At 33.3% G+C, this 26,903-nt stretch overlaps 1 protein-coding gene across 4 annotated transcripts in view; it reads right to left on the bottom strand.

The window, feature by feature from the left end:
• The window catches only part of Pdk1 (Phosphoinositide-dependent kinase 1), a 120,744-nt gene that overhangs the window by 29,956 nt on the left and 63,885 nt on the right, over positions 1-26,903 (bottom strand). Inside the window, exon 2 of one of the 4 annotated variants that reach the window (XM_074143035.1) lies at positions 24,436-24,551. The exons of 2 other annotated variants lie outside the window; for them this stretch is intronic. Coding sequence is in view for 1 of the 2 variants with exons in the window: in XM_074143010.1 (XP_073999111.1) it covers positions 19,585-19,692 (108 nt within the window). In the remaining variant the exon portion in view is untranslated. Of the gene's footprint in view, positions 1-19,584; positions 19,767-24,435; positions 24,552-26,903 lie in introns of those variants that run through there. One more of the 4 variants, XM_074143010.1, reaches the window with a different exon arrangement.

Below are 26,903 nucleotides of genomic sequence, written 5' to 3'. Positions count from 1 at the left end.
GAACAATTTGACCCACGTCTCAAAAAGGTTTGCCATCACTGCTCTAGGATCTCTACCAGTCAGGTGAATTATTAAAAAATAAAATTAAACTATTTTATAAATAACATTATTGCCATTTATCAATGATTAATCCAGTAAATAGTAACTAGAAAAATTATTCCGCCATTGCACACATGTTTATTGCAGTTCTCCCTTTTTATTTATTTACCTACGACGAATAAGAACAACTATTCTGCACCGCAGACCTAAAACAAATTTGCTCTAAACCAAGCTTACTTTAACAAAAAGTAAACAAATTATTACAAAAATATATATTATCATTATCTGGATTTATTAAGCCGAATGTAAAACAAGAAGAGAGATGCGAGAAAGATCTGATTCAGAAGAGTGAATCATATAAAAAGATGTATCGTTTGTACGAAATATGATAATAGAACATTGTTTAAATATATTATAGCGTTTGTTGTTAAAAAGAGAGCGAGTAAATTGTCTCTCGTCAGCCAGCGTTTCTGATGCAATGTTTACACGATATAAATTATTGTATTAAGAGCTTAACTATAAAAATACCAACAAAAAGTCAACACATTGTTCAATAGGTTCTCTATTTGGACTCTCTCTTGCTGTCCCCTCCACTCATTCTTTCTCTATATAAATAATACTGTTCAGTTGTTCAACCATTTTACCAAGAAATCATTCATTGTATACAATAAAGCTGGCGCCTCAACACTAACACAACGACAAACATACCAAGATGACTTCACACTACACACTCATGGCTCCCATATCTTCTTCATAAAGAGTATTTATTTTGTTTTATCGAATTATTATTACTTAGCGGAATTTTCTGTTTTTTGTTGTTTACTAAGAATGTAATAGCTTTGAAATTTTGGCGCCACCTTACTTTAAAAAAAAATCTTACAGCTGTTGATTTAGTCCATTACTTTATCGTTTTTTTTTTTTTTATAAAAATGATAAAACAAGGAACATAAAAATATGTCACAGTAATGGACATATATGATTTTTTTAACGATCATAATGATCAATTATTATTACATAATAACACTTACATAATTTAGAAGTACTGATTGATTATTAAACGAATTAAATAATTAAATAATGACATCATCTTTGGATTATAAACTTGAGCAAAAAATTAATAAAAGCCATAACTTTGAAATCGCACTTAAGACTTGGAAATTTCAAAAATATTGGCCTAAATCCCATTTTCAGTTGCTAAGCCTGTCTTTCAGCTTTTATGTATGGTTCAAATCAATTATAAACTGAAAAACAGCAAACTCTAGACTCCTGGGGCCCTAAATGAAAAACTAGGCTTAAAACCATCGAACTATTTCCTTTTTTTCTTCAAATTAATAGTTTAAAACTTACTTAGGAGATGCAATAAAGCGAAAAATTACGTCACCAGTTGCTACAACGCCAAAATGTTGCATCAATCAAGGAAATTCTAACAAAACAATGACAAACAATTTTTTCTATAATTATTTAAATATTAATAAATAAAAAACTAGCTTGGTTTATTTAAACTGAACTTATTTGAAATTCATTCAGTTAATTATTATTATTTTTTTTCTTAAAGCAACCAAATGAAATCAATTTTCATTCAAAAATCAACGCGCAATATTTTCAAAGCGAGGTCGATCAAATGTGATTACGCAATCTTCTTTTCCTTTCTTTTAAAAAGGACTAGAGAGGAAGCTCCTCCATGGAGACCGGTAATTTCCTTAAATCGTTCATTCAGAAATAGTAGAAATAAAAAATTAAAAAAAAAACAAAAGACGAGTGTTCCACGTGAATAGACAAAAATACAAAATAAGTTTTCAAAGAATATTGAAAAGTAGACATTGAAAAATTGATGTCTGTTTACTGCTGATTTTTACTACTTCTAAAAAAGACACGCACATACGTAATTTACAACCTATGTAAGTGCCAAAAAGAAAAGAGATTAGATTTGTTATTTCCAATTATTTTTACAAACAGTTGGAATATAATGAGTGTAAAGAATAATAGTTATTTACAGAAATTTTTTTAATTTTAGAAGAATATTCCAAAGCGACCGGAAAGAGAATCAAAACAACTAAATAAATTCATAATTAAAACACTCATACATAATAGGACAGTTGTATGAGGGTTGAACGTCAAAAACTGCACGAAAAAGCGTAACGTTGAAAAACACCCAACTTTGACAATTTTTTTCACTTTTTATATAAAAGATAAAATTTCCAAATTTCCTTTAAAATAAAGGGCAAACCCTTCTTTATAACTGTAATTTTTTTTGCAGCAATATTCATCTTAAGTTATGCCGTCCACAACACATTAATTTGTAAAAAATCACTTTTACAGACTCAATGGCCTGAAAAGTGACATTACCGGTAAATCTAAATACTACTACTACTACTAATAATAATAATAATAAGGGAAGGGATTAGCTATGAGGTTAGCATACTGGACTCCCACGCGGAGGTCCCGGGTTCGAATCCAGCTGCTGACCCTTAGATTTTTTCTTCCTAGGAGCTTCTTACAGCTCACTGTCCGGTTGCCTGTAGCGAGAGAACACTGTCCGGAGGCCGGCAGTGCGCTGAAAAAAGCTCCGGGCGCCAATAACCTTAGATGTTGACGCGCCTTAAATCATAAAAAAAAAAATAATAATAATAATAATAATGATAATAATAACAAAACCCGATCTGTACGATTGCTACACTTAAACGAAACTAACCGTTTTATTGAGAACTTTATCATGCTTAAAGTATGTACTGTTTGAATCAATGAATGAATTGTACGAACTGTGATGCTCATACAGACAATGTTTGTTGTTGGAATAATTGGTACCACTTTCTCTTGGTTGGGAAAAAAAGGAATAAAAAAAATAATAAAGAGACAACGACAGCGGCAGCGGGGAGAGTTAAAAAACAACTTGCATAACTTGAGCGCGCAAATACAACCTTTGTTAACCAACTGAGGTCAAATGAACAATTTATTGCGAACTTAGCCCACTTTCCCTGCCAGGAGAGTCTAGGTGCCCTCCTCCAACGTGCAGACACTACACTGTAGCCCCTTATGGAATAAAAACAGAGGTAGTGAGGGAGGTAGCGCAGTCAGTGGCGTAACCGTGTCCTACATAGCTCTCTACCTCTTTCTCTTGTAGGTCGCCACAGGAGGCCTTACTTCCATAATAAGCTCTACTCTTGCTGTCCTCCTATCCCTTCTCTAATAAATACTCATATTCAACTAATCTCCATTAAATTAGAGGCAAACAATGCACTTAATTCAGTAACTTAATATTTACTGTATGCTAGGTATTTGCCCAACTATTTAATAGCATAATATTGGGGCTAAAGTTGTATAGGAATTTTCAAACTAGCTTTCCCTGGTAGTACCAAGATGTGGCAGAAACTATTGAAGGAGTTTCAAGGAATCGAATAAATAAGATTCTCTTGAAATTGGATCTTTGGATTTCATCATCGACATCAACATCGTAAAAAAAGACTAGTGTCGGCAGTGCATTTCAGGCAATTTTTAGCCTTGTAATTCATATTATAATAATTTATTCGGCTCAAAAGATGCATGGTTTTTTTAAGAACAAGATTTGGTTTTGATTTTTATCCAAAAGATTTATTCAAAGAGCTAATGAAAACTCAATCTAACAAAATCAAAACAAAGAAATCACGGCTAATAGACACTGCATTTATTTTAGAGCACCTGTTTTTCTGTATTAGTCTGTACCAGTCATAAAATAGGCACAGCCTTAAAGACTATACCACAAACACCAAGAGTAAACTCTAACACTGACCTAATTTTATTCGTACAGCCATAATCCCCACTCAGACAGTGGTACCCAAAAATAATGATTTATTAAAATTAAAAACAAACAAAAAAAAAAAATTAACAAAAAAAATCATCAAGTACTTAGTACACAACAGAAGTACATTATAATTACAAAGAGGCCGACTTCATAAATTATTCTACCCACACTAATATATTAAACTAACCTTGCCTTAACAAAAATGACACTTAAGAAAACTAAAGGCATAACATTATTGTAGTTAATTATGGATGTGTTATTGAGAAGTTTAAATAAGAGTTCCGTTTTCTTTATAGTTTGGTTACTGTTTCGAGGTTTTTACTTGTGTTTAAATAATATTATACACAAATTGATTTTCACTTGTTGCAAAGAAACAAAACAATATTAACAGCCCAAGGGAAGGGATTAGCTGTGAGGTTAGCGTATTGGATTCCTACGCGGAGGTCCCGGGTTCGAATCCAACTGCTCACCCTTAGATTTTCTCTTCCTAGGAGCTTCTTACAGTGTTGCCCAGTCAACTAGGGACGCAAGAGCTTTTACCTCGTACTGAGGTCTGAATCTTTAATTATCACACGAATACAGATAATTTGGTAGTAATCACGTTCATGAGAAGTCGGAAAGCTTAGTGATCTTTCAAAAAGAGAGGGAAGAATACCTTTTTTTCTGCAGCAATAAGCATTTGATAAAGTAAGACAGAATAGTATAGTGATTGACAAGGCTGATCTGCAGACCCGAAGTGAAAGCGAACGTGTTCATCTATCTCCAACAAAAAAAAATTATGAAATAAGTAGAAACTAGTTCACACTCACCTAACTACGTAGGATGTCATGAATGTTCAATATGACAGTATGACAATATATTTTTTGTGTGTATGCAATATTATCCACCTTTCTGTCAAATGTGTTTGTTTATTCAAGCAACCAAAGCTTGAAGTAGACATAAAGGCCAATATATAACAATCTCTAGCAACCCACAAGTCAGTAAAAACGCCTAAACTCAGATAATTTAGATATTAAATTAGATCACTGCTTCTTTTTTTTTATTGACAGGTTACATTACGTTGAGAGTATTTGTAAATATCTGGACAAACTCAATTCCCACCTTAAATAACACTAGAAGATACAAAACACCCTGGACGTTGGCTACATAGATATTTATGACAAATAAATCTCAATATAATTACGCAAAAAAGTAACAGTAATTTCCTCCTTAATTAAAAGTGAATTAGTGTAGTAAATATGTATTGTTCTTTCATTGACGTGAATTCTACTATAATAAATACAACTACCATATTACCTATCGAAAACGATAAAAAAAACAAAAAATTTTGTGTACATATGTAAAGTTTTATAAATAAATTATTATTATTATTAAAGTGATATTCATTTAGGAATAACTTAGGGAAAAACGTTTTTAAGCCAATGAAAAGGAATGAAAAAAAGGTAGGTTATTTTCATAATAACCAATAAATGGCAATAATTTAACAAATTTAATTGAAATGTATTTTTAGGTCATTAAAAATAATCACTGAATAAATTGTTTATCACAATAAATTACATTTTAGATAATCTTGGTTATACACAATTACCTGCATTGTTTTATACGTCTAATTTCGTTTAGAGATTGCAGGTCGTTTTTTTTTTTTTTTTAAATAGATCGATTACTGTAGAATAATATAATACCAAAATGTTTAAACCAATTTGATTCCATAGAGTTGATTCAAAAAACGAAATATAATTATCATCCACAAGTAATTATTATTATAGTGCGATCTGAAAAGTGGCTTTAATAAGATAAAGGTAAATTCAAAGGGTAAAACTGATAGCAAAAATGAATAGCAACAATATAGATGGGGCGTTCCTCTTTGCCAAATAGATTACAATGAAACAATCGAATACTGGACAAACTTTATCAACATGTAAGGTGTTTGTATAAGTAACATGTACGATTGACCTATGTATTTGAATAGCATTAAATTGTAATCTGTCAGTGAAAATAGCATGGCGGTTTTTGCCCATTATTTACAAAGCAATTTGGTTTTATAAACTGAACAATAGGGGAAAACAAAATTCTAGTACGATAAAATGTAATAACAAATTAGGCATTCTAGCTCGCTAGATATGTAAACAACACAAGAGTGATTTCAACAAATTTACCATAAAGTAACACTATATCTCTTGACCTGATTATAGTACTCGTTAAAACATTCAAATATATTAAGATATAAAACGATTTTTGCCCAAATTAGGTGACCCAAACACACAGTTAGAGGTTTGTTTTTATATACAAGGATTAGTCATCAAGTGAAATCTGGTATTGCTTGTTGGCTATGTACTAAGATTGGAAGTGATGGGGTTAGTGGAGGCAACGACGTCGGGGACTGGGCACCTTTTGTGGCCACCAGAGGAGGGTGGTGGGGCATAGACAAACCGAGACTAAACAGCAGCTGCGATCATCATGACGGTGAGCAGCTGTCTCTCTCTGCCACTGCTAGACTAATCTCAACTAGTCGCCATCATCTTTTTACTAGCCCCAAAAACTGATACTAATTTCTTATTAGAAATATGTGACAGGTGTTCTTACTGTCAACTTGGGCGTTTTTCTATTTTTTTTTTATCATATTTTACTGAATACTCAACATCAAGTTGGGTTTTCTTCTTTTTGTGAAGGTGGAGATTATTTATTTTACATCACTTTTTGGTGACTAGTTCTGAAAAATAATAAGAGAAATAGGGTCAGACCCAAAATAGGTCCTATTTTCTAAATACACCTGCCGAAGCAGGTGTTATATAACAATAACCTAACTATATATTTTGTTTTGTCTAACTTTCTTTAAAGCTTGCTGATGGTTTAAAGAAATAACTACCCCCAATATTCCAATAATATTGGACACTAACAATATGATATTTAATGTGCGGGCCGCATCCTCCATTATACAAACCATCAATAATTACGAGTACAAACAAGTTTCAAGCAGTTATTACAACTAATTAGTGAATTAGTTTAAGCTGGCAATCTTTCATTGTCCCAGAACTCTAGTTTCTAAATTTATAAGTAACGCCTGTTAATATTTTTGTTAGTAGCACAGTTTATTTACTAGATCTTTAAATAGGATAGTAATTTTATATAAAGTAGGTTATTGTCATGTTGTCTGCAGAATGAATGAAATTTAAGATACAGAGATCGACTGTTTTATTCATTTTAATCTAAATTAAATCAAGATGTTCGTATTTGTTACAGCAATGAGCCTAATAACATTCACCTAAAATAAATGAGTTCTGTAAGTATATTTATATATGAATTGTTCTGAACCACTCCCAAGAGTCGATAGAATTCTCTTACCTTGATACAGTTAGAAGCGATTAGTACTCTTTGGTTATCCAACAAAAACTTGCGAGATGGTAAAGACAGTAAGAACTATATAGTATTTCAAGTACTTAGAGGGAAGTAAAGTGCCCCCTCACAATATTTAATTCTAGATTAAGGAGTTCAGCACAATTGGTTAAAAAAAAAATGCGTAAAACAAAGACAGATTTTGAGGTAGCTTACTCATGTACAAATACATATCGATTGATAAAAAAAAAGCCTTTATCGGTATAACCTTAAAATATGTAAGTGAAATTAGGATATAGAACTTTGACAAGATCCCAATATTTCTATAACTGGGATTAAATTGATCCTTAGTATGCATAAGGTCAATAAATGTTTTAGATCCCAAAAATTATTTGAAAATTGCTTTTTAGAATTCATTCTACCAAATTATGTATCGTGGACAGAGGCGGCTAGAAAGCGTACTTTGCTCTTTAAAGTTCTCACATCAAAAAATTACATAAACTCCAAGGCTTTGAGAGGGAATCGAACCCAATACCATAATATATCATAGCTTTACGAGTCTCGCCTCTAACCGCTTAGCTTCCGTGGCATCTGAATCCATTAAAAAATAGGGAATAGTTATTTAATCTTAAAAATTTAACAATAAAATTTATAAATTTCCATAATATATTTAAGTTGCTCTTAAAATAAAATCTGTTTAAATAACTTAAAAGATAAAATCAAACACTGAAATCCTAGACGATACTTATTGTGGATGGTTTTAAAGTTTCCTTTCTCTGATTCTTTCTTCTCTTTATTGCCGAGCAATAAAAATCTTTTATCGTCCTTAGAATCGTACTAGGGAAAACTCAATTTCAAAAAAAAATATTCAATGTAATTTCCACAAGGAAAAACAAAATATATGGAAGAAAACCCCCAAAGAAGAGGCAGCGAATATCAAGTAAACAGAACTGAGTTGTTTTAATTAAGGAATGAAAAGGAATCAAGGAATTTCAAAATTGTTCATAAAAAATATTTTTATAATGGGAGATACCCAAAGTGTAATGATGAAGTAAACACTTTAAATAATATGCACATTTAGAAGACTAGTATATAGTAAAAAAAAGTATGACGACGAGGTGTTATGAGGTAAACAGGACAGCGCGGGCCTTAGACATAGTTTTTTTGTATGGTGGGGAATAACAGCCACGTAATACCTCAAACTTACAGCGAGAAAGAGATAGAAATAGATGAGAATTAGGAGGGGATGGGCTCGCCTGCGGTACAAGCATTACGAAAACTTCTCTACAATTCTATTTTTATCCGTATGAGTTCTAAGTAAAGGCCGGGATAGACTCTTGTCATGTTTACAATAAATAGAATTATGTAATCCTTAATTCTCTTAAGAAGGGGAAATAACAACTAAATCTTCCACTCTCTTCGATTGCAGGTTATTTTTGACAAAAACAAAACAATTTGAAACTTTAATGTTAATAATAATACCATCTAATATTAATGTTGGTTGTAGTAGTATATAAGGGAATACAGACACTATCCTTGAATTGCATCTGTACACGGAACAACCCTCGGCTAAAACAACTCTAGAGGGTGAATGAGTTTAGCCGGTCAACGACCTTGTCCCCCTTGCGATGTTTTGGTCGCCATCTCGTTCACAACAATAACAACAACAAGGTGGCTGCCCCCTCCCTAGGTAGCCCCCTAAAACCATTCTTTCTCTTCTAAAACAAATTTCGTTCTAGCTACTTTTGTTTTTATCATTTCTTTTCCATTTTTGTTTATATTTGTTGTCTTTTTCTTGGTGTTTATCTATTGGTATTTACCAAGGGGGAATCTGCGCCAAAAAAGATTATGGCGACTGTCTTTTGGGATTCGCAAGGAATAATCCTCATCGACTATCTGGAAAAGGGTAAAACTATTACAGGTGCATATTATTCATCGTTATTGGACCGTTTGAAAACCGAGCTGCAAGGAAAACGCCCACGATTGGCCCACAAAAAAGTCCTTTTCCATCACGACAACGCACCAGCTCACACCTCCGCAGTTGTGGTCGCAAAATTAATGGACATAGGGTTCCAACTCGTTTCACATCCCCCCTATTCTCCAGACTTGGCTCCCTCGGACTACTATTTCTTCCCCAATATGAAGAAATGGCTGGCGGGAAAAGATTTTATTCAAACGAGGAGGTGATTGCAGAAACGAATGGCTATTTTTCAGACTTGGACAAATCCTATTATTCGGAAGGGATCAACAAACTAGAGCAGCGTTGGACGAAGTGTATAAGCCTAAAAGGAGACTATGTTGAAAAATAAAAAAGGTTTACCCCAAAAAATTAAGTAGTTTTTATTTTTGCACGGACTTTTCAAACGACCCTCGTAGTATAGCCCAGTGATTCCCAAAGTGTGCGCCACGGCTCCCCGGGGCGCCGCGAAATATTCAATTAAACAATTCGACAATTTTTTTGGAATTTTCAATTCTCGAACTTCTGCGCAAACAATCGTGTACGCTTCACAAAATTCCAAGAATTTTGCAACTTCTCCGAGATTTGAGAAGTTGTGTAGTGAACATCAAGCCCATCCATTCCATTAATAATTTTAGTAATGTTAATCATCAATGGACGTTCAATAAATTGTTTGTGAATTTAAAATTCGTGTTTAATTTATTTTCCAACTAACCTAACCACATGGTGGTTGTCCCGTCTCGATATGGATATTACCGAAAACAGTAGAAATTATATATTTTATATTATCCCAAGGAAAATAGTATCTGTTCTTAATTTTTCGCTGTTAAATGGGTAACCGCTTTTGAAAAGGAAAGTTTTCCAATTTTTCAAGAAAGTCAAAAATTTAGAAAAAATCCTATTATTTAGGGAACCGCAAACCGCAAAAGATTGGGAACCTCTGGTCTAGCCAATGATTTTTTTTTTTTTTAATAAAATCTCTTTCTAGGAAAATTGATTTAGCATATCCTAGGGGTTAGTGACCTTAAGATTATTTTCAAAATGTCATTCCAATATGGTTCAGGACACCTGTTTAAAATGTCAAAGGAACATCTATCTATGGAGGGCAAAACTAGCGGTCATGAAGAAAATTCATTCAGCTGAAATTTGAGAAATATTGCATAATAATATCCTGGCTGATATTTATTCATATCAATTCCACGATTTAAACTGTTGGAATTTGTACGAATAATGTACTTAAAAGACTGAGGTTAATAAAACTGGTTAAAAAACTAAGGTAAAATAATCTATAGGTAACTGTTAAATGCAATTTCAATTCGAATAAATATTGAATAGGAAAGAGAAGAAAGAAACTAGTAGAGCGGCGACTGGGACCACCCAGCTCGGCGCTAATTAAGGAAAGGAGGAAGTGGTATCTAGAGGCAGCTGAGTCCATCCGCTGGAGAGGCCGAGGTGAAAGCCCAGCCAAGACGCAGTAAGTATAAACAACACTGTACCAAGAGACAATAACCTCTTCTTCACATACCGTTCGTTTACTCCAGGTGTATGTGTGTGTGTGTCCACTAAGCGGAGAATGGATATTGTGTGAGAGTTTGTTGTTGTTGTTGTTGTTAGAGAGAGTGTACTAAGAAGAGGAAGTGGTCTGGTACAGGATGGTTGTTTATTGTTGTTGCTTTGCCGCCGCCACAGCCTCTACACATGGAGGTGGTGCATGCTCCAGGAGGGAGGGTAATATAACGGGCGGCTTGCCACTCACTTCCACAACAACCACCTCCACTGACAGTCTCAGGTATTCAGGTCATGTTGTGACGGCGTTCCAACAGCCTTGCCACAGCCTCACCATGCTCTCTCACTCTCCAGGCGCAATCTAAAAACTCTTTCACAATATTTATTTCCATCCCTCCACCATTCCACAACACTACAGCTTTCTCTGAAGAATGGTAAATCTTCTCCAATATCATAACTATGTAAACAACAAACACCTCGATTTCCTTATTGGCTTCATTTTTATATTTACACTTTCCTTCTCATAAAAACTACCTGCTCTTTACACTTTACAGGTGTACCAATAATTAACAAATTAAACTCCAAATTATCCCACCATCTTCTAAAACCCAGAATTTTGCAGCAAAGATTGCTAAGATTATTCAAAATTCCATTTACTAAATTCTAAATCATTTGCATATAAATGGTACTGCACTACTGTGCGCAGAAAACTGATTTGGCTACGAGTGATTGGATAAAGTGTAGAACGAAAACTAGTGTTTTGATGTACTTTCAGTCCAGCGGACTAAACAACCAGGTAAAGGGAAATTTCTTTCTTTTTTTTTAAAGAGTGAAAAAGAGGAGTTTCATTTGATTTTTTTTTTTTAATAATTAATGCAGGTGAAGTATGAAATCCCCTTGTCGAAGTTTTGGTCCTTTCTATCACAAATGCCACTATAGCCGAGCGGTTAGAGGCGAGGCCCGCTAAGCTAAAAGAAGTATTTTGTGGTACCGGGTTCGATTCCCGGTCTCTAAGTCTTGTATTTTATTTAATTTAGTTAATAGGAGAAATTTATAATACAAGGTCAGTAGTAATGAGACTGATTTTTTAAAAAACTTTTATTCAAAAAGAATTACAATTCTATATTGTCACCTTCAAAATAACTTCCTTCTGAAGCCACACAGCGCTGGAGACGTTTCTTTCACTCCTCATAGCAGTGCTCGAACTCCGATACTGGAATAGCCTTCAGCTGGTTGGTTACAACCGTTTCAATGTTTTCGACTGTCCCAAACTGAGTTCCCTTGAGGTGATTTTTCAACTTCAGGAAGAGCAAAAAGTCACAAGGACTCAAGTCAGGCGAATAAGGAGACTGAGGAGCCACAGGAATTATTTTTACTGGCCAAAAACTCGTTTATTGAAATTGCTGTGTGACAAGGAGCATTATCGTGATGGAACACCCACTTGTTCTTGATGAATTTCAATAAACGAGTTTTTGGCCAGTAAAAATAATTCCTGTGGCTCCTCAGCCTCCTTATTCGCCTGACTTGAGTCCTTGTGACTTTTTGCTCTTCCTGAAGTTGAAAAATCACCTCACCTCAAGGGAACTCATTTTGGGACAGTTGAAAACATTCTAACGGCTGTAACCGACCAGCTGAAGGCTATTCCAGTATCGGAGTTCGAGCACTGCTATGAGGAGTGGAAGAAACGTCTCCAGCGCTGTTTGGCTTCAGAAGGAAGTTATTTTAAAGGTGACAATATAGAATTGTAATTCTTTTTGAATAAAAAAATCAGTCTCATTACTTAATTTATAGACCTCGTATTACGTGACTAGTCTACTGAAAAGGCGCTTTACAAAAAAAAAATCGATCACCGAGCCCTTAATCGAATTATTCCAACAAAAGTTGTAAATATATGTAAATTATAAAGAAAATTTGGGAATTTTATCTTTTATAAAAAAAGAGAAAAAAATTGTCAAAGTTGGGTGTTTTTCAACGTTACGCTTTTTCGTGCAGTTTTTGACGATCAACCCTTATGCAACTGTCCTACCGGACAGTTTTTATACAATTAGTACAGCAAGTTAAACAAAAAAAAAATCATTGAGAGTCATTCTCGAGATAACCTTAACGAACAAACAAAAATTAATAACAATAATAAAGGGTAACTTCCGTCTAAGCGGTTTTATGCGCAAGGTTATTATGGCAACATTCCGCTAACTCCTCGAAACATGAAACTGGAACTTTCGACATTGTTTCGTAGACAGGTGACTTTCAAAACGGCAAAGTCGAATATGGGCAAAAGATTACAAATAAAAAAAAAAAAAAACACTCTTGTATCCCTACCTCCAAACACTATGATCAAATAGCTGTGCCGTCGGATGCGCATTGAAGGAGAAGGTAGGCCAAGGCGGCCTAGCAGTGACACCATTCCGTCGGGTTACTACGCCGTGAAATACTCTACCCCCGCCCTCAATCTCTCCTAATCAATCACTCTCTCTAAAGTTATTTATATTTAAAATAAATAAACAAAAATCCGATTACTTCCTCGAATTGGTAATGATTTCTTTACCAGTTCCGGTGGCCCTAACAAGGGGACCCATTAAATGGTTCCATTTTTTTTTTTTTGAGGTTGGGAGTGGGAGAAAAATAAAGACAGTCACGGGTTGTTGTCTATTGTTTGTAAACATTGTGTTTGTAAACATAAACTTTCTGTTTTGTATTGTTTCTCCCACTTCTCCAACTAACATACCCACACAATCACCTGTTTACAAGCCTCTCTGTTCCATTCACTACGCAAGGTTGTATGTTTTACTTTTTTTTCTACACTACTTTTTAAGAGAACACAAACAAGAAGAAAGTAAAAAAAAAAAATTAGTTTCTGTGAGAGAATCAACAAACAACCGTGAGAAAGTGACATCTTATGTAATACGTACAAATACAACAGCAGAGTGTGTTTGTGAAGGGTTGGCGCTATTTTCTAGAATAAGTTATTTAATTTACGTATCTATTTAAAGTAAAAAAAGTAGTAAAGTTATCGCCTATTTTTTCAGGTGGGGCTTAACGTCCAACCACCAATTGGGTGTCGTGGACGGAGGCGCCTAGCAAACATACTTTACTGTAAATTTCTTTTTTCTGCAACCATGTAGGGAAGTTCTCATTACTCAATTAAAATCAGCTGTGTAATGCCCAACTTTACCTCACTAGTGGGGAAAAATTCCCATTAGTGTCACTTTCCTCACTAGTGAGTGGAAAAACTTTATTGTGCTTCCTTGATATAAGAAGTTTTGTTATTAACATAAATATTTTCTGTAAAACTTTAATAAGCTTATTTAACGTAACTAAATAATTAAAAAACGAATATTAAAAAATAAAATAAAAATTGAAAGGAATATAGAAATAAAAATAATACTTTAATAAATAATTAGATATTTTTAATTATAACAGTTAAAAAGGTTATAGTGTTACCTTATAGAAATTTAAAATGGATTCTAGTGATTCCTATTTAGTTTTTTTTTTTTAGTTAATAACCCTAATGGTTGCAGAAAAAATATAATATGTAACTCGAGTGTAAAGTATTTTCCTCCCACTCAGCGCTTTGCACTTGCACTCGCCTCGTTTCGCTCGCTCGTGCGTGCAAACCCTGCCTCGTGTGAGGAAAAGTACTACTTTCCGCACTTGTTAAATAAATAACAATTTATTAACCATTAAATAAAATCCAAGGCCTAAGACCGGGAAATCGAACCCAGTACCACAATACATAATTAGCTTCGCAGGTCTCGCCTCTAACCGCTCGGCTACCGTGGCGCCCAGAAGACGTACTCGTATTGAAGCAAATAAAGGTGTACACGGGAACATATCGGGAACCCTCTGAGGGTAAAATTATGTTCTCCGCACTGAAATAATCAATGTAAGGTCTGCATCATTTAAACACTTTTATTATTCATAACTATCGTCTATTTATCTGAACACCATTATTATAGCAGTAATAATAATGATGCTAAGCCTAATTCAACATATAAACAGAAACAAAGAAATTATGCCTCTATTTTTAGCATCACAGCTTTCAATATATTAATAAAGCGTGAGGCATTTTCTGTGAAAACAGGTTATTTTTATCTTTTATATCCAACTTTGTTTACACTTTTTAATGCAGACTGATGTTGTATAAAGAAGGATCTATATGGCCTTGGAATTGGGCACATAAGGTATTATTATTTTAGATCGGCAAGAAAGTTTGTAATGTTGAGATTATTTCGTTTTATTATTAGGCTTAAAATATTTGCCCCCATTACGCGATACAAATTTTAATTTACTGCGCTTGATCTGAAAACAAAATGTTTTGGGCCAATTATTGTGTCTCCTAAATGAGGAACTCTTGTATTTCACGATAAAAAAACGTACTTTCCAAGCGAACTAGTTGCGGAAATTCTGTGCTTTCCTCTTTACTTCCGGCTACAATTTTTTTTACATTTTCTTACACACTTTTTGCAGAAAGTATTTCACAATTTTCGATTTTAGATTTACTGAGCAAGTCTTGAAAAGTGGACCACAATTTTTAAAATAGAATACTTCTTAGAAAAATCTTCTTAGAAAAAGATGTCAAGTTATGAAATGAGCACATTAATTTCTCCTTTGATACAATTATTAAAGAAATTCTAATTCACAAAATACTCGACCCCAAAAAAATCTCAAGATTTCATTCCCAGTTTTGAGGTCTGAAAGAGAGAGAGAAAAAAAATAAAGCTCAAATTTCAATAATTACACTGGACCGTCCAAACTGCCGACTCAGATTTACTCTAACCTAGGAGCTTCTTAAGGTGATGTACAGTGTTAACGAGAAAAACAATGACCTCACATTTAGAAGAGTTATAAATTAAAAAAGAAAAAAATCACAATATTTCCCCTTACGTATGCTATGAGAAAATGAAAAAAATAAAACAGAAGCAGATTACAAAGTTAATAAAAATATTATAAATCATAATAAGCTAATAAGTGAATGGCATTGACACGTGTCTTCTCGCAATTTATATTATTTCCCATTTAATAGTCTTAGTACAAGCTATAAAAAAAGAGGTACTGTACGGAGCTATTAAAAAAAAAAAATACATGCATATTTCATTGTTTATGCACGTGGACATAGTCAATCAAACAAGAAATCCCGTAGTAAGCAGTTTCTGTCGGCCAATAAACAATTTTTATGTATTAAAGATAACGCTCTTTGTGGATATGAACGTCAAGATAACAAGCTTAATTATTTTCAAATATGTAATTTATAGTTAATAGAAACATCCTATAAACTTTAAATAATATTCGAGATTAAATAAAAAAAAAAGTAAAATAAAATCAAAAATTAAATAATAGTAAAACAAAAGAAAATTATGTTGGAAATAAATAAATAAACTTTCCATCTTTATTATTATTTTTTATATTTATAGCCAAAGAGGAAGCGGTTATGATACGCTGGAATGTATGACCTACTGAGCAAGTGTGTCCTTAGCGTGATCCGTGGGTACGTGGGAACATTATTCATACGTTATTTCCAACCAAACATATCTGATATCAGTTTGTACGATCGCATTGAAAAATAGTGGCATTAGAAGTAGTAAGAGTAGTTGAATTACGACGTAGTAAAACTGTTTCCCTTAACTTAAAAACTAAATTTAAAGTCATTTTTTTTTGGTTTGAATGGCAGACAAAATGACAGAATTATTTGTTTGAATGACATGTTTAGAGAAAAGTAGAGAGGGAGGGAATAATCTCAAAAAAAGAGAAAGAGGTAGAAGAGGGAGGAGAAGAGGGCTTCGTTTTCTGTCTGTTTGTGGACGGACACGTAATGCAAAATAAATAAATAATCAAGATAGCAATAAAATCATATGCATTTGGTGAATGCAAACTACTGAGATCACAATCTCTCTGGTATTCCACGCTTAAGAAGAAATTGTCCATTTAAAGAATGTGGCCTTTATTCTAGTACCTAATGCCCAGAGTTTTTGAAGTTATTCAGTAAGAAGGAAGACAATTCTAGAACTAGGTTAATAATTTGAACCAATGATTAGGTTCAAAAAGCTGTGAAAATGAGCTTTTAACGTTAATATTTTGTGTTGTCAGTGTTATGTTAGCAAGTAGTGAAAAATGGATAATGAAAAGGCTCTTCTTTACTGAACAACTTCATAGATACTCTTACGATAAAGTGATCACTTACCCCAAAGAGGACGCAGAATTTGGTAGGAATAATAGCTAGCGTGAATAGTGTTAATTGCAATTACATCACAGACTATGCCATTCTATTAAGTAACGAATGCGTTGGAGTACTTTAAATGAATTTTAAAAGGGTGAAACAAAAAAAAAATTACAACCCTAGAAGTGGGGAAAATTATGCTGCAGCCAGTTAGGTAGCATAGGCGACGCCCACATTAATGCCGGGGCGTAGGCGTCTGGTTTAATGCCGAGACAGCGTGAGCGGAACTGTGAGAGGGATAAACTATATCGATCCTGGGTATAAAGAGGGAGTTGTTAGTGGTGACGTCACAAACGCGCTCAGCACGTCACAGCCACGTGCTTGCAGACAATGACGTCATCAACTACCTCTTTCTCTTTCCAAGTTCTAGTCCTTTCTCTAGCAGGGAGAGAGAGAGACATAGAATACTAACTCACACTAGGAGCCAACAAAATCGATACAGAACTACCACCAGCATATATATATATTCCAAACTAAGTGAGAAAGAGAGCGAATAGAGTGTGCGATTGAGACAGTCCATTCCTCGTCCCGTATAGGGAATGCTTCTCGCACTACTACCACCATAATACCGTGCACGATGCTTCCTCGCTATTCCACCAGCCTAATATTCCAGCAGTCCAAGCTACCCCGGTCGGTGCACAACCCCTACTACAGTACAGTCTAGACACCACTGTCTAGCCGCCGTTCTATACACAACAGATTTAGTGGGACATCACGGTCAATTGCCACCAGGACACCATATCTGAACAGCCAAATTGTTTGCTCATATAATCAAAGTTATTTACAAGAACCCATTTTAAGTAAAATAAATACAAATTTCACATAGAGCCAAGGAAATTGATCTATTTTTGGAAAAAAATAATGATAAAAATTAAATAAATAGATAATAATAATGTGTAAAATTGCCAAAATGTTGATCAGTCAATTTCAGCAAATTAATAAAAAAAAATGGCAAAATTTTTTAAACAGCTGAAAAAAACGCGAGATTAATGCTGAAGAGTTTTTACGTTACTTTCGGCTTTCTTACTGGTCTCTCACATTTACTTCCAACATTATGGCGGACAAAATCTAATTTTTATTTAATGTCTGACAGCCTCTTCTTTAATTATGAACTTGAACTGACTTTAATTTTTAAAAGACTTAAAGGAAGACGGAAAGATAAATTGATTTTATTACCTAAACAACATTTATTGTTATTCGTAAAAAATATTTCTCAACAAATAATAAATGTGTGATAAAAATATTATTGTTTAAAAAATAAAAATAAAAACGAAGGTAGTAAAGTAAATCGGCCCAACTCTGCACACCGTTTATCCCATTAAAAAGATAAGAGCGAAATAGTACCTTAAACTAAAAAAATAATGCATGCGATGAAAAACAAAAACAAATTACGTGATTTAAAGACAAAAATTTCTTTGAGTTTTTTCACGTAACAAGAATTACATAAATAAGTTTTTTGTTAGGATATTAAACTGAGGTAAAGATATGAGAATAACGGCAAATCATAAGATCATTCAAATGAAATGGTTTATTTCTCTATATATTAGAGTTCTGACCACCAACCAATCCTTCCTTGCAACTGGCTAGCCAATAGTTAACAAAACGTCAGAGCATTTCCTTCTTGACCTAACAGTAAAAAACCGATTTATTGGGTTTTCCCAAATAACAATAAACAAAAATTCCCTTGTTGGCAACCATCCTTAATTTTCAGGAATTTCTTTTTAAATTTTACTCTCTGTAAAACACTTAAAATAAATAAATTTCTTATTCAAAAGTTAGAAAAAATTTAAATTTAATAATTAAATGCTGATTTTTGTTTTGTTTTTAATTATAAATACACTCATTTATGTGGCAGAAAACCTTTCGTTAATAACTAATTGTATCCCAGTAAAAACTAAAAATATAATGGCGGTATTTTCTTGTAAACGGATAGTTAAGTTACAAGAAATAAGCTGACAATAATTGTGAACAATTCTAAATAAAAAAAAAATAAAAGTAATGTTAAACAATAACTGTATGGACAATCCAAAATGTAATCGCAAATATCCAGGCTGTGTATCGTTCTGTTATAGAAGCTATTTGAAGATGGGAATGTACTAGGCATCAATATTGTTTAAAGGTCAAAGGTTAACTTATGAATTAAATAATTTTTGTTTCAATGTTTCAATAATAGTGTAATATCTTTTATAGTATTAAGCATAATTATCTGTACTATTTACTAACTTAGAATTACTTTTCTAATAATAAATCTATTCAACATAAATTTTACAAATGAAACAAATAGTATCAGGAGAGTTCCAAATTTGAAAGATCTCGACGAATTAGTAGATAAACCTTATATTTAAAACTCAACGAAATTACCAAAACAATGCATTAAACCTCTAAGTGTAATGTAAATAATGAAAAAGATAAAACATTACTTTTAATGATTTATACAAGGAATTGTTACAAAATGTGTGCAGAAACTGAAAACATGCCCATATTATTAAACATTTAAATCATAGCTAAAGGTGAAAAAGATACAGGTAAACTGTAAATAAACTGTGTTATCACTTCATAAGAGCGCCAAATGGTCCGAGTAACTGTTATCGTTACCAACGCAATAAAAGCATGGTTGCTTTTATTTATTTATATTTTCAAAACCAAAATATTTGTTTATTTTTATTTATATGAAAAACACCAATTTCATGATTAAAACAAACATAACAATATATAGTTTTGTGCATTATTCAAAATTAATTAAAAATTAACAATTACCTTAATTCTGTCCATTTTCTTCTTTCGTTTTTGCACTCTAAATATTGATGATAAGGCTACAGAGAAAATGGATGCGGACCAGAGCTTCTGCTTCAAAGGTTGCTCCATGATACACCACAGAGGTCTTGTAGTAAGACTGACGCCTAAAGCAAGGTCCGGCCACCCTGCTACCCGCCAAGTGTATACTATACCCCCACTTTTTTGAACATGAAATTCTCCCCACTTTCAGTGCCTGCACTGCACCAGTGCTGCCAACGCAAACTTTCCCTTTCACAAATACCGCGCCTTTTTTTTTTTCTAAGAAGAAATTCCATTTTTGGTGTTAAAAATACTGACAGACATTAAAATAAATTTTACTGTTCAAAATATGACTATAAATATATACAATTTATTTTTTCTTAATAATATTATTGTTATATTAACATGTTTTGAGAGAATGTGTATTTTAATTAAAATTTTGTATATATGTTCGTGATTAAAAGAAAAATGTAAACAATATTGGACACATTTCTCTTGCTACGTCTGTTACAAATTACAATTACAGTAGGATAAGTAGAAGCATTTTTTGAGTTATCAAGTTCATTGAAGGGGTTCGTTCTTGTTTTTGATTGTGATAAAAATATAGCAGTATTTAAGGTGAAATGGTATTCCGATTACACTGAAAAACGCAGCGTGTTGTCTGTAATGAGTGAACACTATCCGGAACCGGTAAAGCACTGAAAAAAAGCTACTGGCGCCAAGATCTAAGATGCTGACGCCCCTTAAATTAAAAAAAAAAAAAAGGCAAGTTGTCAATTACTGAGTGAAGTAATCGCTAATTTTTGTAGTTATTTCAATGTAGTTGCTAAAGATTAGTATCCACAATCAAATTTAGGTGTCATGGACGGGTCACAGAAACTCGTAAAAATTTAATTTTGTAATTTTAAAGATTTTAGCTGCACCAGATTGCTTGTTTTGGATGCGAGCATCAGGTAGCACTTCCATTATTGTCCAGCACTAACAGATAAACACAAACTAAAGATTTCCTACTTAAAAAACAAGTCCAGATCTGTCCACAAGTAGAATTCAATTAGTTGTAATAAGATATATAAAAAACCCCAGGGAACTATTAAACACCCTTGAAAGAAATCTATAGTGAATAAAAAAATTGTCCCATAAATAACTCCAAAATATCTCAATGGAGACAAATACCTTAATCCTTGAATCATAAGTCTTCAAGAAAGCCAAAATAGAAGTAAAATTAAATTGCAGAATTTAATGCTTCAAGTAACCTTGTTAAGGAAATAAAAATCTAAATAGCATAGATTTGTTATGCATTTCTATGACGCAAGCATTTTGTAGCAAAGCAATTTAGTTATGCCATTTAGTTTAATTAAACAGAAGAAGTATAAAACAAAAGAACTTAATGATACAAATTTATGGAAATTATAAGCTTGTCGTCATCAATCTTGTTATAGCATCTGTGATGATTTTGTATTTTTTACCTTAACTACGTCATTATACTAGTTGAACTGTTTTATAGTAAACAGTAAAATTAAAAGTTATTACAACGATACGTCACTCTACACCTGAACCGGACTGTCACGACAACATATTAAAGACAGAGAGCGACCGATGACAGAACATTTCTCCACGTGTAATTTTTATCTTGAAGTGATAAAGAGGATATCAACTATTCAAAAAAATACTTTATTTTGAGAGGATTTTTAATATTTTTCTTTATTTTTATACAAAGCTCCCACATATCCTTTTACTCTGAGAAACCATAACGGAATTATTGTATGAAACTTTGCGTACTAGCAAATGGAAAATTGTATTTTGTAATTTACACTAATGCTCAAGGTCCCAAAGAGGGATCTTTCAACAGTGATGTATGTGCGTGGCGACTAGTTCGCCTAAGGGCGATCTAAGAGGATTCATTGAGTCCACATTAACTACCTTTGGGGGTCTCTTATCCTATCAGATGTAAAGAGTTCGCTCGCAAAGCTCTCCAGGATTATTAATGAAGAAGTGGCTAGGAAGTTCTTCCGACGCGTGATAATATAACCGTGAATTATCTGATTAAAGTTAAATGCCCATCCAAGGGTAAATGGAGGTACTTATGTATAATTATACTAAACCAGCATAACCTTGGTGCAAGCTATATAGTGTGCCCTATTATGTAACATTTTTAACTTCTCTTGCTAATTTCTAAGGCCCCGTAGGGACAAGTGGGCTAGCCACTTCATCGGTGGTGACATTGCGAGATATCCTCAGATACTATACTCAATATTTGCACCCGTAAAGCTAATGAAACACCGCAAAAAGCTCAAAACTTTACAAATGTTTTGAGTACCCTTATAGACGCAGACAGAAAATTACTGTCCACAATTATCAACCAAAAGTTCTTAACTTAGAAAGGACTTTTTGTTTTAGATTTTCTCGAAAATGATTGAAACGATTTCCTGTAAACTATTAGTAATATCAGATCCGGATTTTGTCCGGCGCATCAACTGCCACAGTCATTAGCGCCTGCCTTTTAAGATTGTATTTGGCAAACCTTGACTATACATTTATAACTTTTGTTTGGTTCGGCTGTATACTAGAAGTAGTTTCTAGCTTTTATGAAAACAAATGTTGACGCGCCAAAAAAAAAAAAGTTTGAAAAGTTTTTTTAGAAAAATTCGATTTCTGGGAGAGTGAGGAAGTTCGATTTTTATTTCGATAAAATATCGTTTCGGTGTTATGTATGGTTCTGCCCCTTAAATAACATTAAGTAGGGTTAAATGTTTTGTCCAACTTAATGTTGTACTTAATTCTGAGTTTCAAAAAAGGAAAAAAAAATCCACGAATGGAAGCACCATTTTACTATATCGATTAATATTAAGGCGTGATATCGATAACTGTAAGATTCTTTTATCACGGATTCTATTATTATTTTATTTTGTTATTTACTTATTATTTAAGGCGCGTCAACATCTGAGGTCGTTGGCGCCTGAAGCTTTTTCCAGTGCACTGCCGGCCTCCGGACAGTGTTATCTCGTTACAAACAACCAAGGACAGTGAACTGTAAGAAGCTTCTAGGAAGAGAAAACTGTAAGGTCCAGCAGCTGGATTAGAACCCGGAATCTCCTCGTTGCAATCTAGTATACGCTAACCATTACGTTATTAGTAAATTATTATTGTACAGTCGAACCTCTTAATAACGGACACTGGCGGGGGAAAGCAAAGAGGCCGCTGTTTGGAGGTGGCCGTTAGAAGGAGGTACAAAGTTTCATAATGAAAAAATATGGGGTTTTTTCCAAACATCTATTTAAAAATTGTTAATTATTAATAGATTTAAAAACGTACAAAATTGCACATTTTCTTAATTAACCAAAAAACTACATATTGACTTATTTGATAATTTATATAATAATCACATTTATTCATAACAATAATAATTTATGAACTATTTATGAAATAGAACAAACCTTTCGGCAAGTTGAAGATGGCTCGATTTGGTTTTTGCTAAATCTTCCAACACATTTATTTTCTCTTCTAGAGTTAACCACTTTCGTTTGAGCGACATATCGGAAAAAATAATATTGTTCGTCCATAGTAATATTGAAAAATGATTAAAATGGTACAAGATGTATGGAGCTTATATAGGAAACTTAAGGATAATTATTTTGATCACCGCGACAAACGAACTTTTAATAATAATAAGGTGGTCGTTGGTGGGAGGTGAAACATTTAATCCGTTCTCCAAAATCAATGTCCGCGGTCGCTATGTAGAGTGTCCGTTAGACGGAGGTTCTTTTATGTAGAAAGTGTATAGTGGTAAAACGGGGAAATCCAAAAACTGTCCGTAAATAGATGTGGTCGCTAGTGAGAGTGTCCTTTATGGGAGGCTCGACTGTAAATCACAAAAGGGTATCTATTTCTCTTTGACGGCTCTAACGTCATTCTAGTCAAACATCAAATCTAGCACATAACACCGAATAACATCTTTAAAATTAAAGATGTGTAATTAATTAAATCAGAGACAAAGCCAGAATACGGAGGTCCCCGGTTCAAATCCATGCTATCCTTAGATGTTTTTCTTCTTAGAACCTTCTACAGCTTAATATATGGTGATAAACATAGTTGCAGGTATCGAGCGAACATTGGCCGGAAGCCGGTAGTAAACTGTGAGAACGCTCAAGGCGCCAATGACTTTGATATTGCGTCATTTGTATAGTTGAATATTTATTCTCTACGTAAGTTGTCTGATGGGTATTTTTTCAACATTACGCTTTTTCGTGCAGTTTTTGACTATTAATTTCTAATAAAACAGTCATAATGGATAGTTTTATTACAAATAATACACAATTATATGTAAATTATCAAAACTAGTTACCCCATTTATTGTGTTCATAATGTATATTCAAAATTAACAGCCTTGAGGAATTCACAGGCATCCAATGGAAAACAAACAAATAAAACAAGGTCGATAGAATGGGAAATTCAACGAATTTGTCAACAATATGAAATAATAGAAACAGTAGAAAAAACCATAAAACTTCAATTTTTTCAATAATAAATTTCTTTAATTTAGTTTTGAGGGCTCTTCTAAATAAAATAATCTTGACAGAAACCTGATTGTCAATTATCTATTAGGCGTAATGCATATTGTAGAAGGAGTGGCTTAATTAAATCCATTTCCACTGCACTGTTAACAACCTCTGAGGAAGAAAAGAATGTGCCCAAACAGGCAGAACATACAGCTGTACTGCAACGTTTAGAACGTTTCAAGATTAAGAGCGTTACTATTGACGGAAACTGGCAGTAACAGCAGAGGATTCCAAATAAGACTTGAAAAATTGTTAACTGGTTGTTGCGCGGACGTACCTGATATCTAAGGAGTTGCGGTGATATTACAGCCGAGTACCCTAATGCAAGGATGCGATCCTGAATCCCGTTTGGTCCTCTCCTTGTTTGGGTCTTCTACGTTACCTCCAGTTGCGCTGTAATAAGGCAAAATTTAAGATAACTATAACTTCTTTCTTCTTCTAATAACATCTTTGCCTCATCACTTTCGCCTCGCAGATGAAGAGAGGTTAATCATTGTAACGTTTAGGAAATGTTGGGATATTTCTTTTTGACAAAGAAAAAGAATAAAGACGAAAACCCGTTTTTTGTAAGAATAATATAAACAAATCACTAATGGTATTCAAATTTATTATCTAATTTCTTTCCTTAATCAATATATTTCTTTTTGTAAAAAATAAAATTAAAATCTTACAGAAAAAGAAGATAAAACACACAAAAAAATCTTACATAACCTATATAAGTGAAAGTGAAATTTTTCTCCAACAAAATGACAAAACATTTTCATGATGGATGAATATCCAAAACCAGTGAGAATTACAGTAAACTCGTAATCTATAAAGCACTGCGAATTGATGTAAACAACTTAAAAAAAAGTAAGTCGGTTTTAACTTGCTAAATAAAAGATTTTAAAAAACTACCCAATTCGCAACGTCTAAAATTAAAATGCACATAATCATTTAAAACAAATTATATATATTAGATATATTTAGAATTTATGTGTACATAATGACCATTGTTGAATTAAATATGAATTATCGATAAAAACAAACAACGGTCCGCCTCTAAAACGTTGACCTACATTTTCTACTTGCTGATATCGTAGCATGTAATTAATATACTTGCGAAACTTAACCCGCAAAATGAAAAATATGTCTTATATACGTATATAGGTAGGTAAACTAGGCCGGTATAACATTATGTACAAATATTTATTTTTAGCACTTTCTTTTTTTATCATTAATTTATTTGTTTAAAAGAAGTTTGTTTGTCACAACACATTCGATATGAAAACAGTCACTTAAAGAGGTAATTCGTTGTCGAAATAATACTATCCTATATAATTTTACTTAAATATTCAGAAAGTAACAGTTTTAATAATAAAGAATAATAAAATCTAGCTCCTATTACAATAATAAACAATTCATTTCAGTTGGATTTCTTGAGTCAAACAGACTGATAGTCTTTTGCTTAATGATATACCTTAAGGCATGATAGATCAGAATAGAAGTGTATAGAGAGGTTCTGCAGTAGGTGAATCTGTTACCTTAAGGCAGGATAGATCAGAATAGAAGTGTATAGAGAGGTTCTGCAGTAGGTGGATCTGTTACTTAAGGCAGGATAGATCAGAATAGAAGTGTATAGAGAGGTTCTGCAGTAGGTGGATCTGTTACCTTAAGGCATGATAGATCAGAATAGAAGTGTATAGAGAGGTTCTGCAGTAGGTGAATCTGTTACCTTAAGGCAGGATAGATCAGAATAGAAGTGTATAGAGAGGTTCTGCAGTAGGTGGATCTGTTACTTAAGGCAGGATAGATCAGAATAGAAGTGTATAGAGAGGTTCTGCAGTAGGTGGATCTGTTACCTTAAGGCAGGATAGATCAGAATAGAAGTGTATAGAGAGGTTCTGCAGTAGGTGGATCTGTTACCTTAAGGCAAGATAGATCAGAATAGAAGTGTATAGAGAGGTTCTGCAGTAGGTGCATCTGTTACTCATCATCAAATTGCGCAATCGGGCTTTGGGCTATTGAGACCTGATATGGCATACACAAAAAAAGACAGTGGAAAAACCTAGACCTTTTTTTTAAAAAGCAAGATTTCTCCTACTAGAGCTACAAGGGTCAACAAAATAAGCCTGTTTTCTTCATATTGTACGGAATAACCTGAGAACCCCTTGGCAGACTATGTCAGGAAGTGAAGGAAATGGCCACCCTGTTAGCATAATCTGATCAAGTGATCATAAAAGCAAAAACGTCTAATAAGCAGGACATGGATCTTTATCTTCTAGAAGACCTTTCAAGAGGATGGTCTACGATAAGACTGTATGGCTACAGAGTCTTGGAGATCCGAATCCGCCCTTGTATCCAATGAATAAATTATTTTAATAATTAAAATTATTTAAAAATTAAAATAAAAAAAAAATTAATCGCAGCAGTTTGGCCGGATTCTCTACAAAGTGGATCTTTTAAGTTCATACATTTTATTTTCAGTTCATTCAAGTTCTAATCAAAATTAAAACTGTAATTTTTACAATTCTAAATCTTTCACTAACTCTCTGAAAGTGCAACAACCCAAATAAGATATTACAAGGTGTAGAGAAGAAATGGTTTCATGATAAAAATAAATATAATTCTTTTGGCAGAGCACCAACAATGGGTATCCTCTACACACAATTATCTAGGCCACAGATAACGATCTGATAAACAACTCAACAATTTATATTTTGTTTACTAACAAAATACATATAATAATGTTAACTTTTTTTTAAA

The sequence above is a fragment of the Rhodnius prolixus genome, unplaced genomic scaffold, assembly GCF_049639745.1.
Source record: "Rhodnius prolixus isolate KJV_2025 unplaced genomic scaffold, Rpr scaffold_1, whole genome shotgun sequence".
Lineage (NCBI taxonomy): Eukaryota > Metazoa > Arthropoda > Insecta > Hemiptera > Reduviidae > Rhodnius > Rhodnius prolixus.
This window is presented reverse-complemented; position numbering and strand designations above follow the sequence as displayed.